This window comes from Dipodomys merriami, unplaced genomic scaffold (assembly GCF_024711535.1).
Source record: "Dipodomys merriami isolate MVZ:Mamm:240054 unplaced genomic scaffold, mDipMer1.0.p SCAF_336, whole genome shotgun sequence".
In the NCBI taxonomy this organism is placed as follows: Eukaryota; Metazoa; Chordata; class Mammalia; order Rodentia; family Heteromyidae; genus Dipodomys; species Dipodomys merriami.
The window spans coordinates 333,106-350,492 of NW_027204893.1; the positions used below are offsets into that span (position 1 = coordinate 333,106).

Below are 17,387 nucleotides of genomic sequence, written 5' to 3' on the forward strand. Positions count from 1 at the left end.
ACTTCCTGATCCATAATGACCATTTGTCAAGCATGCTCCTATTTACTGTAAAGGGCCATGTGTGTGAGCACCTTGGAAGAATATGAAATGACTACGTAAATATCAAGGTCACTGTAGCAAGAACAGGCTCAGGGGAGGGGCCTGGGAGGCTTGCATTGATCTCTTGTGAAGTTCCATTCCCAAGTCTTGCTGACAAAGGGGAAACAATAGAAGTAGACCATTATTAAGGCTTTTAAATGTTTCCCCATTGTTAAAGATCTTTTACAAGCCCCGCATAACTGATAGTGTCCAAGGAATCGGCAAAAGCCTCACTTAGAAATATAGGCTGGTCAAAGAGATAAGTACAACTCAGAGTGCAGAGTGCAGATGGCCTGGCCAGGCTCACACAGCAGAGGTGGAGGCGGAGGGGAGTCCAGTGCTGGGGCAGAGCCACCAGTCCAGCCTGCCAGACACTGCAGAGTGTGCGGTGTCTTCTTCCCTCTGTTTCCAGCTTCTCACTTCCTCCTGTTCCTTTGCTCTGATGAAGAACGCTTCTGCCATTGCTGTCCATCCAGTCTTCAGAGCTGCACAGGGCTAGGCTACGTGTGGATGTGTCATACATGTGATCCTAGCTAGTCAGGAGGCTGAGATCTGAGGATCCTGGCTCAAAGCCAGCCTGAGCAGGAAAGTCCATGGGATTCTTCAAGGAACCAGAAAAAAGCTGGAAGTGAAAATGTGGCTCAAGTGGTAGAGTGCCAACCTTGAGCTAAATGACAGGTCTTGTGTTCAAGCCCCCAGTAAGTGGCATATGCAGTGATACATAAAACATCTCATAAGTGCTCAGATGTCTTAGACCACTTTTGGATGCTATAACTAAATACCTGAAACTAGTTTATAAAGAAATGTATTTCTTACGGTTCCATAAACAGAGAAGCCCAGTATAGTTCAGTAGCAAAGTGCTGGCATCTTGTCAGGCCTTCTTGCTAAATCTTAATACAGTGGAGGGTGTCACATCGCAGGGCAGAAGAGCAAAAGTGTTGGCTGGAGTCTTTCTTCCTCTCAGAGAGCCACTAGTGCTGTCATGGTACTTCACCCGCATGACCTTTCCTCTAGTCCTAAGTACTTCAAGTCTCCGCTTGCAAATACCATAAATGTTTGATTCTGAGAATAAAGTTTCCAACATGTGAACTTTGGGGGCCACACTCAAGCCATAGCATTCGAGAAACCAGATACATATTTGTGGGATTTGTTTGTTGTTGTTGTTTTTGGTTTTTTTTTTTTTTTGTCAGTTGTGGGGCCTGAACTCTGGGCCTGGGCACTGTCCCTCAGCTCTTCAGCTCAAGGGTAGTGTTCTACCACTTGAGCCACAATCCCACTTCTGGTTTTCTGGTGGTTTATTGGAAATAAGATTCTCAGGGACTTTCCTACCCAGGCTGGCTTTGAATCATGATCCTCAGATCTCAGCATCTTGAGTAGTTAGGATTTACCGGCATGAGCCACTGGCACCGGTTTCAGATACATATTTGTTATGCATAAACACAGGTAAGATCCAGACTGGGGAAATGCCTAACTAATACCTTATGTGAATGTCCTGCTATTCTTGGGCTGGGAAGAGAACAAACGTGGTAGGTAACAGAATCTAGTTTCAAAAAGATCTCCCCAGATAGAAGGATCAGCCAAAACTACCAGATGAACTTACTGATTATGTAAATGATAAAGCACCTGTCACTCCTGTACCAGCTCCGTTTTGGTATTAATGCTTGGTCCTCTGCACATTTCAGCTTGTCCAGTCTTCACAATGACCCAGAGGGGGTTTGGAAGGAACATGGAGGAACGTATGGGGCTTTAAAGTCATTACTCTAGATTTTAGATCTGATTCTGCCCCTCCCCCTCCTCGCCCCCCCCCCCCCCTGTTCGCTGGCAAGTTACTTCATCTGTTATAAATAGCAGTAGCTAGGCTTTTGGTTGTCTTTCAACATGTCAGGTTCTGCATGCTTAGCTGTTGCATTGAATCCTCTGAACAATCTTACTCCTATTTAATAGATGAGAAAGTCACAGGGAACAAGTAACTTGGGCAAGTCACTTAACAGGAAGTGACAGGGCCAAGACCTCAGCCCAGGTTGTCTGACTCTGACACCCACACACTTTTGAAACCTTTTAAAAAATTTTAGCTAGCACGTATTAATTGCATAGAAAGGCTTCACTGCAGTATTTTCATGCATGCATATAATGTATTTTGATCAAATTTACCCTATGTTATTCTTTCTTATACACCCTCCTTCCTGTCTGAACCAATTTAATGGGTTTCATTATTCTATTTTCATACATTTAATAAAGTACTTTGATCATATTCATTTCCCCTTTTCTCTTTTTCCTTTCCACCCCCCCAAAAAAACTCTCCATTTTATACTCTTGTTACTCATTCTATTTCCACACCCTCCCCCCCCAAAAAAAACTCTCCATTTTATACTCTTGTTACTCATTCTATTTCCTTAGTCTAGATTCCACATGTGAATTAAATGGTTTATTTGATGTGATGATTTCCAAGTCTACCCATTTCCCCACACATTTTATTCTCCTTTGTGGCTGTGATCTCCATTTGTGTACATATCACATTTTCCTTATCCATCTGTTGGTGGACATCTCAAGCTGATTCCATAGTTTTGTTACATGGATGTGCAGGTACTTCTATTATATGCTGACTTACATTCCTTCAGTTGTATGCCCACAGGTGGTTCGGCAGGTTCACAAGGTAGTTGTATTTTTTGTTTTTTTGAGGAACCTCCGTACTGACTTCCACAGCAGCTTCCTGAATTTACATTCCTACAACAATGTATAGGGTTTCTTTTCCTGCGCATCCTCTCCACCATTCTTTGTTTGTTTTCTTGATGATGGCCATTCTGACTGGGGTGAGAGGGAATCTCAGTGTAGTTTTGCTTTGCATTTCCTTTATGGCTAAGGAAGCCAAGCACTTCTTTGTGAATACATTGGTCATGTATACTTATTTTGAGAAATATCAGTTTACTTTCTCACTTATTAATTGGAATATTCTTTGGGAGAATACCCACATTCTTAACAGCTGCACCATCTCTGTTTCTTTTCCTGTAAAAATGGAACAACCATGTATTCTGTGTGTGTTAGTTGATATAACTTACGTGAAGTACCAAATACAGTATCAGATGCATCTTAGACACTCACAAATGGCATTAGACCATCATCTTTAATATTAGTTCCAAAACTTGCTCAATGGTATAGCTAATAAATGGGGAAATGAGGGCTGAACCAATGCCTTGTGGATACCATTCTAGTGCCTCTCTTCATGTCCTCTGGAGCATGAGATTCTGGACCATTCTCTATCTCAGTTCCTTGTACAGCATTGTCTTCATGGAAGATGTTCAATGAGCACTCAGTAATGGGGGAATCACTTTTTCTTGCTCCTCCACCAAATGTTTGCCAAGATGCTTCTGTGCTTGGATATCTAGCACAGAAATGAATATGATGCCAACCACTCTCCCCCCTCAACAGGTTCAAATGGTGAAAGAAGGCGACCCCTCCTGGAAGCCCACTTTTATTGTGAAGCCTGATGGTGGTTGTCAGGGTGATGGAATCTACCTCATTAAAGACCCCAGCGACATCCGTCTGACTGGGACCCTGCAGAGCAGGCCAGCAGTGGTCCAGGAATACATCTGCAAACCTCTCCTTATCGACAAGCTCAAGTTTGATATTCGTCTGTATGTCTTACTAAAGTCCTTAGATCCCTTAGAGATTTATATAGCCAAAGATGGACTCTCTAGATTTTGTACAGAGCCATACCAGGAACCTAACTCCCAAAACATGCACCATGTCTTTATGCACTTAACCAACTACTCGCTGAACATCCACAGCAACAACTTCATCCACTCGGACAGTGCCAACACGGGCAGCAAGAGGACTTTCTCTAGCATTCTTTATAGACTGTCTTCCAAGGGTGTGGACATCAAGAAGGTGTGGTCTGACATCATCTCCTTGGTGATCAAGACTGTCATCGCCCTGACTCCAGAGCTCAAAGTTTTCTACCACTTGGACATCCCCACGGGGCGGCCAGGGCCCACCTGCTTCCAGGTAACCATTGCCAGCTCTCATCTTGAATTCTCCACCTTGATGGGACCCAGGGAGGGCTCTGTGGCCTCTGATGGGATGAAGGGGGCCTTGATGTGAGTGTTGGTGTGAAGCGTGGCCTGACTTCCTGCTTTCTGTCGACTAGCTATATGATTTCTCATGAGAAACTTGAAAATGAAAGTAATAGTACTAATTGTAAGAATTCAGCCAAGTAACAGATGTGATACAGAGTATCATTCATACATTCCTTCATTCATTCAAAAATTTTATCAGCTGCTTAGTAGGGGCTCAGGCACTGCTCTAGGTCCTGGTGAGAAAGCAGGTTAGATTCCTGATGCCTGCTGTGTAGTAGTATCCACAGTAAGAGACAAATCCTTTTGACAGGGATTATTATAGGGATGTTCCATGTACTAGAACTGAATAACAGACCTATATTTTCTGGGTTGGAGTAGAGTGGTCAGGGAGGACTTCCTGGAAGGAATGGTAGTTCACATGAACCCCAAGGTAAGAAATGGAGCCATTAAGACTGGGTAACAGCAGGGGCCACAGTGCTCTTGGTAGAGACATGGTTTTGCTCTGGAGGTGAGAGGGAAGCTTAGTGCGTTTGAGACACTGGAAAGAGGTTCAGTGTGGTGGAAGGATGAGGTTTGAGGAAGAGCTGGGTAGAGAGATGAGGAAAGAAGAAGAGGAAGTAGGGAGAGGGGGCAGGGTCATGGAGAGCCTTAGGGTAGGAAGGGCAGGCGGCCACTGAAGAATTTAATTAGGGGACTGACTGTACTCTGATTTTCACATCACAAAGAACACAGTGCATGCAGAGCAGAGAATGGATTGCGGCAAGGCTGGTCTCAGACAGATCTCCAGTGAGACAATTGCTTTTGCACAAGCAAAAGTTTCTGGCTTTGAATAGGAAGGTCTTTGCAGAGGCGTAGAGAATAGGTAGATTTGAGCAACATTTAAGGGAGATTGAGGGGCTAGATTTGGTGACTGGGTGGGGTAAGGGACAGAGAAGAGAGAGGAACTGAGGTAGATAGTGCAGGTGGGCTTAGCTACTTGGACAGAGGCCACAGGAAGAGGACCAGACCCAGACCAGTGGGGAGAAGGCCAGGAATTGGACTTGAAGTGCCTGTGTTGTACCAAAGTGGGAAATTCAAGGAGCTATTTGCAGCATAAGTCAGGAGATAGAGGCCTGAGCTGGAGAAAGAAATGAGAACTCATCTGCATTCAGACAGTAACAGAAGATATAAAAAGATGTGGGTGAGAAGAGGTCAGAGAACACCCCTGTGGGCACCTCTGCTTAATTAAAGGACAGCTTAGAGGTAGGGAGCCTGCAAAGGAGGCCAAGAAGTGCTTGAGATATAGAAGGGGGATCAAGAGGGGAGGCCCCCAAAATGCCAGGGAAGAGGTGTTCACAGAAGATGGGGCTGGGCCAGTAGGTGGCATCAAACGCTGCAGAGATGTCAGGCAGGACCGGCATTGAAAGGATCCATCATATCCCCCAACCGGGGGACTGCAGACTCTAGGGAGGATGCAGGAGCTAGCAAGTAGGAGGGAAGGCAATGGAGAACAAGGGCAGAACATCTTCCGGGTCACTTAGTTGGCCAGGCAGGGCAGGGAACACCAAGGCCAGGCACTCAGAAGAGACTCCAAAATCAGAACAGATACAAGAAGAAGAAGCATCTCTAAGATCCTTCCCATCTGGTCTTTAAAATAGCAGCTGATATATGGAACATATTTATAAACCAGGCAGCACAAAAAAAGCCCATCATCTCTCACCCACCTTCCCACCCTTGCTCTTTAGTGACTGTATTTGTCCTGTCCCATCCCCCACCAGGGTAATGGGGATCCTCAGTTGTAGGTTTAGCATGTCCTTGTTAAATGCTCTTATTATTCACAAACATACTTCTAAGCAATATTGGCTCATTTGGATTGGGTTTTGTTGTTGTTGTTGTTGTCGTTTTTGAGCTTTAACAAGGCAATGTCATAAAGCGTGTGGTCTGCAACATTCTTCTTTATCCCATGCAGTGTTTCAATGATTGGTTCCAGTCTATGGCTGGAAGGTGATGGGCATGGAATGAGTGAGAAGAGGGAATGGGGCAGTGGCTGCCATGGACAGGCATTCCTTCAGTGGGAGGAGAGGACTCTGTTCCCCAAGTGCAGCCTCAAGCTCAGAGCGGCTTCTGCGGGGCTCGTGCCCAGAAGTAGGATCTCCAGGCAGGCCACAGAAGCCTAGGGAGGGAGATCCAAGCAGTGATCAGTACCAGGAGGAGATCATTGTCATCTGGACATCTGTCCTTGGGCATCTGGCCTCTATGCCTTGTTTTGGTTCCCAGGCAGAATGTCAGCACCACATCAGCAGGTGCTTTGAGACATTAGAAAAGCAAATGAGAAGGACTTTGATGTGGGGGCCTGACCTGTGCACCCAAGACTGAAGTCAGAGGAAAGAGTTGTGATAAGGCCACGTCCAGGGGTCATGCTGGGGATCGTGTGGCCACATCTGTTCCATTGTGACAGCTATTGTATGCTCCAGAAAGCATAGCCACGCCTCAGAACCCTGGCATGGTCCTGGTGGCAGGAAAGGAGAGCCAGGACGGTTGTTTTGTTTCTTGTCTTGTTGTGGACAGGCAACAATGAACAGCTATTGGGATGGAACAGGAGGGTGGACAGAGGGAGCTGCTGGTTTGAACATGGAACCTCAGCCTTGTGAGTGTTTTTCCACAGCTTCACCACACTGGATGCTTCTAGGCTGGAGGGGGGGATGTGGCTAAAAGAAGAGCTTGGAGCTTAGAAATAAAGCTTCTCCCAGCTGCGACCTTGGAAGGTCTCTTTACCACCCAGCACCTCTGTTTTTCTCTCTATAAGTCACCCACTCTTTCTTCCTACCTACCGTTTTAGGAGTGTTGTGAAGTGCACTGACAGGTATAAAGTCTTAGATGTTTAGAATTTGTTTCATGGTACAGTTTAGGCATGTAGTGATTGAGAGGAAGTGAGATTCTGTTCTCTTGTTTGCATTTTTAATCACTTGCTAGACTATCACTTGCTAGGTATCTGCAGGGTTGCAGATACCCATACTGACTTGGAAAGCAAAGGTTTAGTTCCGTCATCACATGCTGTGCGATCTGGTATAAGTTATTGAATTTATCTTTGTAGGTTCAGTTTCCCTACCTGCCTCCCTGATTGGTTGAAATTGGAATGAGAGAAGGATGGTAGAAGGGCTTTGCAGGCAGTGATGTTCTGCCTAGAAACAAGGAAGCTCTTTTTTTTCCCCCCAAAAAAAGCTCCTCTCGCTTGTAGCCTAGGCCTGGCCTAGACAACAGCATTCCAGAATATAAACTCAAGCCAACAAAATTACATTTGGGTGGAACATGTGACTGTCATCTCTTGCCAGTCATAGCCACAATAACTACTTGGGAAATCACGCTGGCCCCAGCAGTGGCTGGCACTGCTCAGTTGTGGGCAGGTTCCCTGTCATCTGCTGCCCAGCAACATGGCTGCCCTGGCATTCCAACTGGCCCCCTTGTCATTGTCCGAGCAGCTCCAGCAACATGCCCTCCAATCTGTGTTCTTGAGGCAGAGCTGTGACCTTGGCTTAAATAGCAAAGTCTATTTGTGTACAGATGATTCATGTGGCCAAAATATACATGCAAAGGAAAGGTTTCTAAGCTCAGTTTTCAAGAATGTTCTTCCCACCCCATGGCTTGATTGTATCTTCTTGTTGTCCCCTGTAGCTAATTCTGTCCTTGGCCCATACCCTTTCCAAAACTTACATGTGTATAAGAGACACCTTTCCTAAACCTCAAGTTGATCCACCTCTTTGTTCTCTGTTCTCTGTGACCTGCTCCTCACTCTGAAGTCAGGGTACCCCCACAGGAAGGAGGCCCAGAAGCAGCCTAATGGTCAAGGCCTTGAGTTTGTTCTAAATACCCTGAGTTCCAGCAAATTTGAGTTCCCCATTGTAGCAACTCTAGCTGGTAGGCTTGGCAAGTTGATCTTTATGTGCCTTCGTTGCCTTATCTGTAAGCAGAGGCCACCTCCCCAAGCTGTGCTATGCTCACATAAGAGAGCAGTGTGAAGCCAGGCACTGGTACACACCTGTAATCCTAACTACTCAGGAAGCTGAGATCAGAGGATCATAGTCTGAAGGCAGCCCAGGCAAGAAAGTCCATGAGACTCATCTCCAATTAATCAGCAAAAAGCTACAAGTGGGAATGTGGCTCAGGTGGTAGAGCACCAACCTGGAGTGAAAAAGCCAGGTGAGAATATGAGGCTCTGAATTCAAGCCTCAGTAGTAGGGAGGGAAGGAGAGAAGGAAAGAGAGGGAGGAAAGAGAGAAAGGAAGAGCAGCAGGAGCAGGGGAGGAAGAGAAGGGGGAGAAAGAGGAGGAGGAGGAGTAAGAGGAGGAGGGGGAGGGGGAGGAGGAGGAGGAAGGAATATGGGATAAGGCAGAAAGCAAGCTATATACAAGAGCACAGTACCTAACACACAACAATCACTAAATGACAGTGTTTTGCAATTACTATACAGCTTGTAACTGACACTTCTCAAAGTTGTGTTTGAGGAAGTGCCAGGAAGCTTATAGGAAACCAGGACCCAGTCAGAGTCTAACCGTAATTGGAATACCCATGTACCAAGGAGCAGAGCCTGGAAAACCAAGCCTTAGACTGGCATTGGTCACTTCCAGTCCAGCTTCCCTGCCTCTGGTCCTGCCGAGCAGATCTGACTCCCTTCTCTTAGATACCACCTGCCACCCCTTGTTCTCGGTCTTGACCCGCCCAGCCTACTGTCTTATCATCTCACTGGTCCTCACTCCTGTCCAATGCCTTCCAAGGAGCTGCTCACATCCCGCCTCAGGAGCACCTTGCCTTTCCTGGCCTCCCATGAGGCATGGCTGTGTGTCATGGTTTGAGAAGTGCTGAGGATCGGAGGTCCTTGTTAGCGTGCCACCTAGGGCACATACCTAATGGTGGGGGCACAGAAATGGGAGAATTAACTGGCTAACAAGGCCTCCAGAGGAGGGCGTGCTCATGGGGCGGGCGCTTCAGGGTTTGCTGAGCGGGAGCGGGGCACAGCATATGCCACATGCTCCCAGCTGCCCTCCTAACTGCTCCCAGGCCTTTTCTTCCAGACCTGGGAGGATCAACTCTTGGAAACGAAGCTTCTTATCTACCACTAACTCCTTAAGTGATCTCTATCCCCATGGCTTGTAGAAACATCTATAAGTCACTGATGCCTAAATGAGTATTTCTAAAATCTTAGTCTCCAACAGAGCCCCAGGTAGGGATATCCTACTGAACACTGGCAGAGATAACTATGGGGCTCAAACACATAACCTGTCTCAGTCAAACTTGTGTTTTCTCTCCTAGACCAACTGTCCACTGTCTTTCCTATCTCGGTACGTGAGTGGCATTAAATGAGTCACTCGAACCAAAAACTTGAGTCATCCTTATTTCTTCTGTCCCTCCTCCTTCCCACAGCCAATTCATCAGCAGCCCTGCAAATGTTCTTTCAAATGCATCCCAAATGTCACCACGTCTAGCCAGCTCTGCTGCTCCCACCCTGGTCTGGGTAGCTACCATCTCACGCTAGAACTGCCAGTACAGCCTGCTCACAGACAGCCCTCTTCCTGCCCCTCTGCCTCCAGCTAATTTTTCTCACTGTAGCCAAAGATCCTTTTAAAATACAAGTTGGATCAAGTTCCTTTTCTTGCTCAAACTTCCAATGCTCTTAAAACCCTAGCTTCTTATCATGGTCTACAAGATGTTACCTGATCCATCCTTTGTGTTTCCCCCTCTTGCTTACTCTTTGCTGTCATTCAAAAGGGACCTTTGTTCCTCTTGTTCCCTCTTCCTGAAGTGCTCTTCCCAGCTGTTCAAACAACAACAAAAAAAGACACATTCTCTCACTTGGTCTCTATTCCTGTGTTACCTGCTGAGATGCGTGGGGCTGGTCAGGATGGAGTAACAGAGGCTCTATTCGGGTAGAGTCTAGACTGCCAGAAACAGAGGAGTAGGTATATGAAATAATGCTTAGGCTTTTGACAGTAGGTGCTGGCTCAGTATTATGAGCCCTGAGAAAAGGGAGAGAAACCAAAGTGAGTGAGTGCTAGGGCGGCCTCTGCCTCTTGTCTGGAGGCAATGTCTGGACCATAAGGCAGGTAGGGGGACACTCAGGGGCTGGTGACACTGAGAAAGCAGGGAGATGGAGATGGGAGCTTTGGCAAGGCTGAAGTAGCTGATACTATAGGGCAGGATTCTGGACAGCCAGGAGCTGAGCAGGAAACAAGCTCCATAAGTCGCTGGGAGTCTCTCCTGAGTCTTGAGCCATGAGTTCATCCACCAAGCTGGACAAAGTATGGCCACAAAATGATAAACTGAGCAAAGAGCTCACACGAGGCAGAGAGGCATTCAGGCTATGAAAGGACAGAATAGAGAGTCCAAAGAAGTTCTGTCTCAAAGTATACAGTGGATCTTCTCTGGTTGATGCGTTCGAGGTATCCCTGAACAATAACCAACACACTTGCCAATAACCGATGGGCAAAACAAAGTCCATCCCTTTAAAAAGTAGACAAAGTCCAGATATTTAGAGTTATAATATCACAAATGTCCAATATCAGTAAACAAGCTGGGCATCCGGAGTTCACATTAGCTACTCAGGAAACTGAGAATGGGAGGATCACAGTTCACGGCCAGTACAAGCAGAAAAGTTCATGAAAAGAGTTTCTACCCATAGCTGGGCATTGTGGTGCATGCCTGTCCATCCAACCTGTGAAGGAGGCTGACAGGAGAGGATCACAGTCACAGCCAGCCTAGTAAAACCTTCTCCACAGAGGGAAGCTGGATGTGGTGGCAAGTATCTGTCATACCAACAACGATGAGAAGCTAAATAGGTAGATTGTGATCCAGGTGTGCACCTGGGCAGGAAGTGGAAAAGTAACCAGCAATAAACAGGACTGGACATATAGCTCAGCCAGAGGGCACTTGTAAGCATAAAGCCCCAAATTCAACCCCCAGTACTACAAAAAAAAATCACAAAGCAGGGAAAGTGAACCTATACTAATAGGGAAAATTATTAGCTGGAACTTGTAGGATGGAAATGATGGAACTCCTAGAGAAAATATAATTATTTTAACTATTTCAAATATTTTAAGGAAAAGATTAGCTAACGAAGGGAGACATAGAAGACAAAGAACCAAGGGGAACTTTTCGAGAAGAAAATACATCCAAGTGTATTACTCCTGTAATCCCAGCACTCAGAAGCCTGAGGCAGGAGGATCACAAGTTCAGTGTCAGCCTAGGGCTCCATAGTGAGTTCTAGGCCAGCCTGGGGCTATATAGTAAGATTGCGTCTCAAACAAAACAAAACAACAACAAAAAGAAAATATTACCTCTGAAATGAAATCTTGACTGGATGAGATTAACAGAAAACCTCGCACCAAAGCCATCCCTTATGAACGTGAAGACATGACCGTAGAATTTTTGCAAAATTCAACAGAAGAAAATGATGGGAGGGGCAGAACTGCAGAGTCATGTGTACTTTTCAAAAACGTTGTCTCTAGAATGGATTAACACAGTTGGAACTGTGTTTTGGCTTAAGTGGGATGATATCTTTGGCCTCTCCATGGCCAGGCCTTAGAGAAAAGATATTAGAAGTGACCAGTAGAAGCATTTGTATGAAAACACGTTTGTGTGGATATAATCCAGGTCTAGAATATCCCTATGGAAGCTAGGGCAGTAGCCTACATGGGAGGGAGCAGGAGGATTGAGAATCTGGGATGAATAAAGAGAAGAGACCTTGTCTCCAACAATAGTGGAGGAGGGGCGGGGAGAGGGTAGTGTTTGCCTGTGATCATAGCTATTCTGGCCCTTGGCAAAAATGTGAGACCCTATAAGAAAAATAACTCAGGTGGGTGTAGGGAGCCCTGACAGCGTGGCTCAAGTTGTTAAGCCTGCCTTGAGAGTAGAAGGACCTGAGTTCAAATTCCAATACTGTTGAAAAGGATAAAAAAAAATACCCCTCCCATCCTGTCCAGACTGCCAGCAGTTGAGAAAGACCTTTATGGCCTGGTGATGGTGGGTCAGAGAGAGGATTGGGAGGGAGAAGAAGGATGAGTGAATATCCCCACCAATCTCTCTCTGCCTTCCCAGAAGTTTAAGAAATAACACACACACACACACACACACACACACACACACACACACACACACACACACACACACACACACACACACACACACACACACACACACACACACACACACACAGCTTACAACCAACTTCTTTCGGAGAGCCAATAATGATAAAATCTTTAAAGCAGCCAGAGGAAAGACCCATTAAGTTTATAGGAACAAAGAGTAAGCATAATGTTCTCATTAGAAACTGTGTGAGCCAGAGGACAATAGGATGACAAGTGTCACCTTTTTAGAAAGGCCCTCCCAGGTTCTCCTGGCCTAGATCAAACCCTCCCCTTCCTGAAATGTTCTATATTCCGTTTTTTTTCCCCCCATGACTGAATCATTAACTGACTCGTGGATTCTCTCCCCTTTACAATGTAAGCTCCCAGAGGGCAGGATCTTTATTTTGTACACAGCTTTTTTTTTATCCCCAGTGCTTAGAAGTGTGCCTGGTATTTAGCAGGTGCTCAAGAAATACAAACAAGAAGAGGAAAAGAGCCGGGAGAACAGAGGAGGTAAAGCAAGAGAGTGGGAGAATTTGGAGGACATGCCATTGAACTTGAGCTTCATCCTGTGGGTGGAGATTTTTACACAGAGAAGCGTTAATATTCTATTTGCGTTGTAGATAAATTACTCTGGCATCCTCTTGTGCCAGAGGGTTTTAAAAAGTGTGAGTTTGAGATCAGGTAAAAGGTAAGAGATGGTGCAGACCCATTGTAGGGTTCCAGCAGCGAGAATGGGCCAGATCTAGAAAGCTGAGGTGGCAGAGCAAATAGGATTTGGTGACCAGCTAAATGTAAGGAGTGAAGGGAGAAGTTTTGACATGTGTGACTGGATAGATAAGGAATGCAGGAAGCAAAATAGGTATCAGAGAACAGAGATGAGGTATTAGTTATTTGTTGCTGACAAATAAGTAGCTTAAACTCAGTGCTCAGTTTCATAGTTCCTGTGGGTCAAGAGTCTAGGCAGAGTGGATTTGCCACAGGTTCTAAGCCTCTTACAAGGCTACCACTCACAGGTTGGCCAGGGACACCGTCACACCAAAGCCAGGCTAGTTGACAGGTTCTCCTCTGAGTTCACTCACAATGCATGCCTCAGGTACCCCCTGGCAGGGGGTGGGAGAGGACAGTTCCTTGCCATCTGGATCTTTCCACAGAGTAACTCACCCCCTCAGAGTATGAAACACCCTGGATGGAACCACAGACTTTTTTGGTAACTTAATATTAGAAGAGACCGCCCATCATTTCTGTCCTGCTGTCTGTTAGAAACCAGTTAGTAAACACAGCCACACTCACGTGGGTGGTTACTGAGTGCTGGGGCAGGGGAAGATACAAAAGCATGGGTCTCAATGGGACCATGTTAGAGACTGCTGGCCACAGAGAGTGGTTTGAATTTGAGGAGCTGAGACCGCTCAGCTGGTAACATCTGGATGCATCTGGAAGACTATGCACCATTGGACTCAGAATGTAGCTTGGAGACTTTGAATGGATTTAGAAAATAATGGCTCAGAGCCCTTTCTCCCCAACTTCAAACCACAATTTGAAGCTTCTAGAGGTAAACAGGGAAGGACAGATTGCTTTTGATGTGTGTGTGTGTGTTGGTACTGGGGTTTAAACTTCAGTCCTTATGCTCTTCTTCCATTCACTGGTGTTCTACCACTTGAGCCACACTTCTACTTATGGATTTTTTTTTCTGGCTAAATGAAGATAAGAGTGTTGAGAATGTGTCTTCCTGGGCCAGCTTCAAGCCATGATCCTTAGATCTCACCCTCCTGAGTAGCTAAGTTTATAGGTGTAAACCTGTAGAAAGGTATTTTTTTAATCCCCCAGGATACAATTCAGGTAGGCAGGGGATTATTCAGAGAGGCTGAGTACCATAGAATTGAAAATTCTGCTCTTCTACTGACTGTTGGAGAAACTTACAGAGAGAGGCCTTCTCCTAAACTACAGGTTTCTGGTCTCTGACTAAGGTGGGGATTAGATTAAATTGTGAGGGGTTTTTTTTGAGGGGGGGGAGGGGCCGGGGGGAGTATTGGAGGGGGCAGTAAGGTTTTGTTCAGTATTTGTTCAGTTTTGTTCAGGTTTTCTGGTAGTTAATTGGAGATGAGTCTCACTTACTTTCCTGCCTGGGCTGGCTTCACAGTGCAATCCTCAGATCTCAGCCTCCTGAGTAGCTAGGATTACAAGTATGAGCCACTAACACCTGGCTCTAATTTTGCTTATTGAGATCTGTTGGCACTGGAATACTTTATTGAGATTTTGAGAGGACAATAATTCATATTTCCTTGAACTTGTGAACAAATGTAATAATGCTGACCCTTCCTGAAATACCTGCTATGTGTCAAGCACTATGTCAAATAAACATTGTCCATTGCAAGGCCTCTATTGGATCTTGTCAGTCTTGCTGGAGTGTGCACTCCAAAAGAGTAGGCGCTTTGTCTAATGGACTGTGACCTTGCCAGCAGCCAGCATGGACCTCCTGGGCCTTAGGAAGAATTCAGTACATATTCTTGCTAATGAATCGAGGTTTAGCAAACATTATCCACATGCTCATTTTACAAATGCCGAGGCTGGGGCTTAGAGCATCCAACTCACTTGCTCAGTCCACACGTTAAAGGAAGAACCAGAATACAGATAATTCCTGTGACTCCAACGCACACAGCCATCACTTCTTGTTGGTGGAAATGGTAGGAAAACAGAAAGGGAACAACACACACATTGGTTACCTTCTACATGATGAACGGATTCCTAAGATACTACTTTGCATGCTCGTTACCAGTGCTCCTGCAAGGCAGCAACATGATGCTCATCTTTCATATCAGATAACTGAGGCTCAGAACGGCTAGGAAACCCTCCCTAAAATCATCCGGCCTAGTGCGAGACACTGAGCCCAGGTTTTTCTGACTGTAAACCACTCCTGTGCAAGACCCAACCCATTTTTTAAAAATTGCCAAAGTCTAGATTCTGGAAAATAGGACATTGGTAGATATGGGCCAATATGGTGGAGAAGATTTTACTACTTCCTTTTCTATCTCCCAGCATTCCTATACTTCTGGCCTCAAATCTACTGAACATGGAACTGAGAAGCATCCTCCAGGCCAAGAAAGTCAAGGCTTAAACACTAAGATGTAGCACAAAGTAAGAGTGGATGACTGAGAATGATAAAACGTTGGCACCGTGGCCTGCCATTCTCTGTATCCTCATCAACATCACATGTCACAGGGCCAGGTCTGAAGTTAGACTGATGATGTCACGAGAGTCTCTTAAAGGGCTCATCACTCAAATCCACTTGTCATATATTATTAAGCAGATCTATAATACATGTAACATTTCCCACTGAATTTCTATTCCTTCCTTTCCATGACTAGGGAAAGAAAAATAGTGTGAAGATGACTTTTTCCCATCTTTACTGCCCTTCATTGAAACATAACTTCGTCTCAGATTATTTCCCCAAATGGTCAGTCGGGCTTTGATTTCATTAATATAGATGAACTTACAGTTTAATAATTATCATTTAACTAATGCATATTCTATATAGACAAGTAAATGGATTCCCCTCATCTTTTCTTCTGGAGTCCACAGAGAAAGGGGAGTCTACAACCTTATCTTGTCTTTATTTCCCCCCTTTTATCCTCCACATTATTTCTCGAGACTTTGGGGGTTGTATCAATTATGTTAGAAACTTTCCACGTTATCACTTCTCTAGAGATAATGAAAGTCCTTCCAAAACTCTGAAGTCCTTGCAGTCTGAATCTGAATCTCATTAGAAGCAGCCATCTCAAGGATGTAAATTCTCCAGGTGAAGGGCTGTTGAAGGCAGAGAGAGCAAGAGACCCACGGTGGCTAGTCCAATGGAAGGACTTGTAAGGAGTTAAAAGCAACCCAGAGTGACTGAAAGGCAAAGCCTTGCCTGAGGCAAGCCACATTCTGAACTTGAACACGGCACTCAACAAACTGGTACAAGTGCAGACCTTGAATGTAGGGCCAGCATTGCAGGCGTGTGGCCTGAGGATTCATCCCACAGAACCCTGTATGTGGACGTCCATGTCACCCTCACTCAATTGCCTGTCCATTTCCAACAAGGAGCCTAGCTTTGTGTCTTGTATACTGGTGGTAACTCAAGTGATCAGACTTGCTTGGGTATGAAAGCCAGCTCTGGCACTGACCAGGTAGGCAGTGAGGTGGAAGCCCATAGGCCTATTTTAGGTTTCTATAAGTTGGAAGTCATCGTCCTTCCTCCAAAGACACCCTAATGAGGATTAAATGAGATTATGAATCATTACTGCATCATACAGTCCTTGTTGCCTAGTAAGCACCTATTAAATATTCACTGTTCTTAACCAAGAGGGTATATCACAAGCACCTAAAGATTTGTTGTTTGACTTAATGGATGGAGGTTAGGATATGCATTGGGTTTGAATGAATTCCTTATGTGATACTAATATATACTCCAGGTTAAGAAAAAGCAGGCTATGGTTTTCAGAGATCCAGCTTAAAAGAACTTAATAGAAAAGGGCAGTAGAAAAAAAACAGGGAGGAATTGATGGACTACTACGAATCCTTAACATAATAAAAAGCCTGTTAAAGAGGAAAGAGGTCATCATTTTATAGCACTTGGGATGACACAGATAGTGCTGAAATGCACTATGGGAACACATCCCATTACCAAGGTTTCTATAAAATTTTCTGCTATTCATTTGTTCTGACAAGTATACCCAGAGGAACAGAGGCCGTGGAGGAGAACAGCCAGGGTCAAGGCCAAGGTTAGGGACCGAGTTTGGATTTATTTTCCCCTTAATGACCCTAATACTATACGGGGTTCCTGAAAAGATAGCGTGCCAGAGGGACTAATATTGAATTATGTTTATTCTTCCAAGATTCTAGGCTTTGACATTCTTCTGATGAAAAATCTGAAGCCTATGCTACTTGAAGTAAACGCAAATCCCAGCATGAGAATTGAACATGAGCACGAAGTAAGTATTTGGAGCACCTCATTGATTATATTGCTAGAAATCCAAGTGTGCCTGCTCTCGAGGTATCCATGCTAAGATTCAACATTCTCAAATTTTTACAGCCAAGTTTTCTTTAAGTCAAATAATTTTAGTTGATCTGTTGAGCTCTGAACAGAGTTATTAATATAAGA

General features: G+C 45.1%; 1 protein-coding gene and 1 long non-coding RNA gene across 4 annotated transcripts in view; one reads left to right on the forward strand and one right to left on the reverse strand.

Annotated features, from left to right (window-relative positions):
- The window catches only part of LOC138803173 (tubulin polyglutamylase TTLL11-like), a 236,386-nt gene that overhangs the window by 81,565 nt on the left and 137,434 nt on the right, over positions 1–17,387 (forward strand). For 2 of the 3 annotated variants that reach the window (XM_069987001.1, XM_069987003.1), the window contains exons 5-6: positions 3,505–4,080; positions 17,122–17,217. In XM_069987001.1, the coding sequence (XP_069843102.1) occupies positions 3,505–4,080; positions 17,122–17,217 (672 nt within the window). The remainder of the gene's footprint in view (positions 1–3,504; positions 4,081–17,121; positions 17,218–17,387) is intronic. The other variant, XM_069987004.1, reaches the window with a different exon arrangement.
- LOC138803174 (uncharacterized) overlaps positions 1–17,387 on the reverse strand; it is a 44,605-nt gene that overhangs the window by 22,615 nt on the left and 4,603 nt on the right. The gene's annotated exons all lie outside the window — the stretch shown is intronic.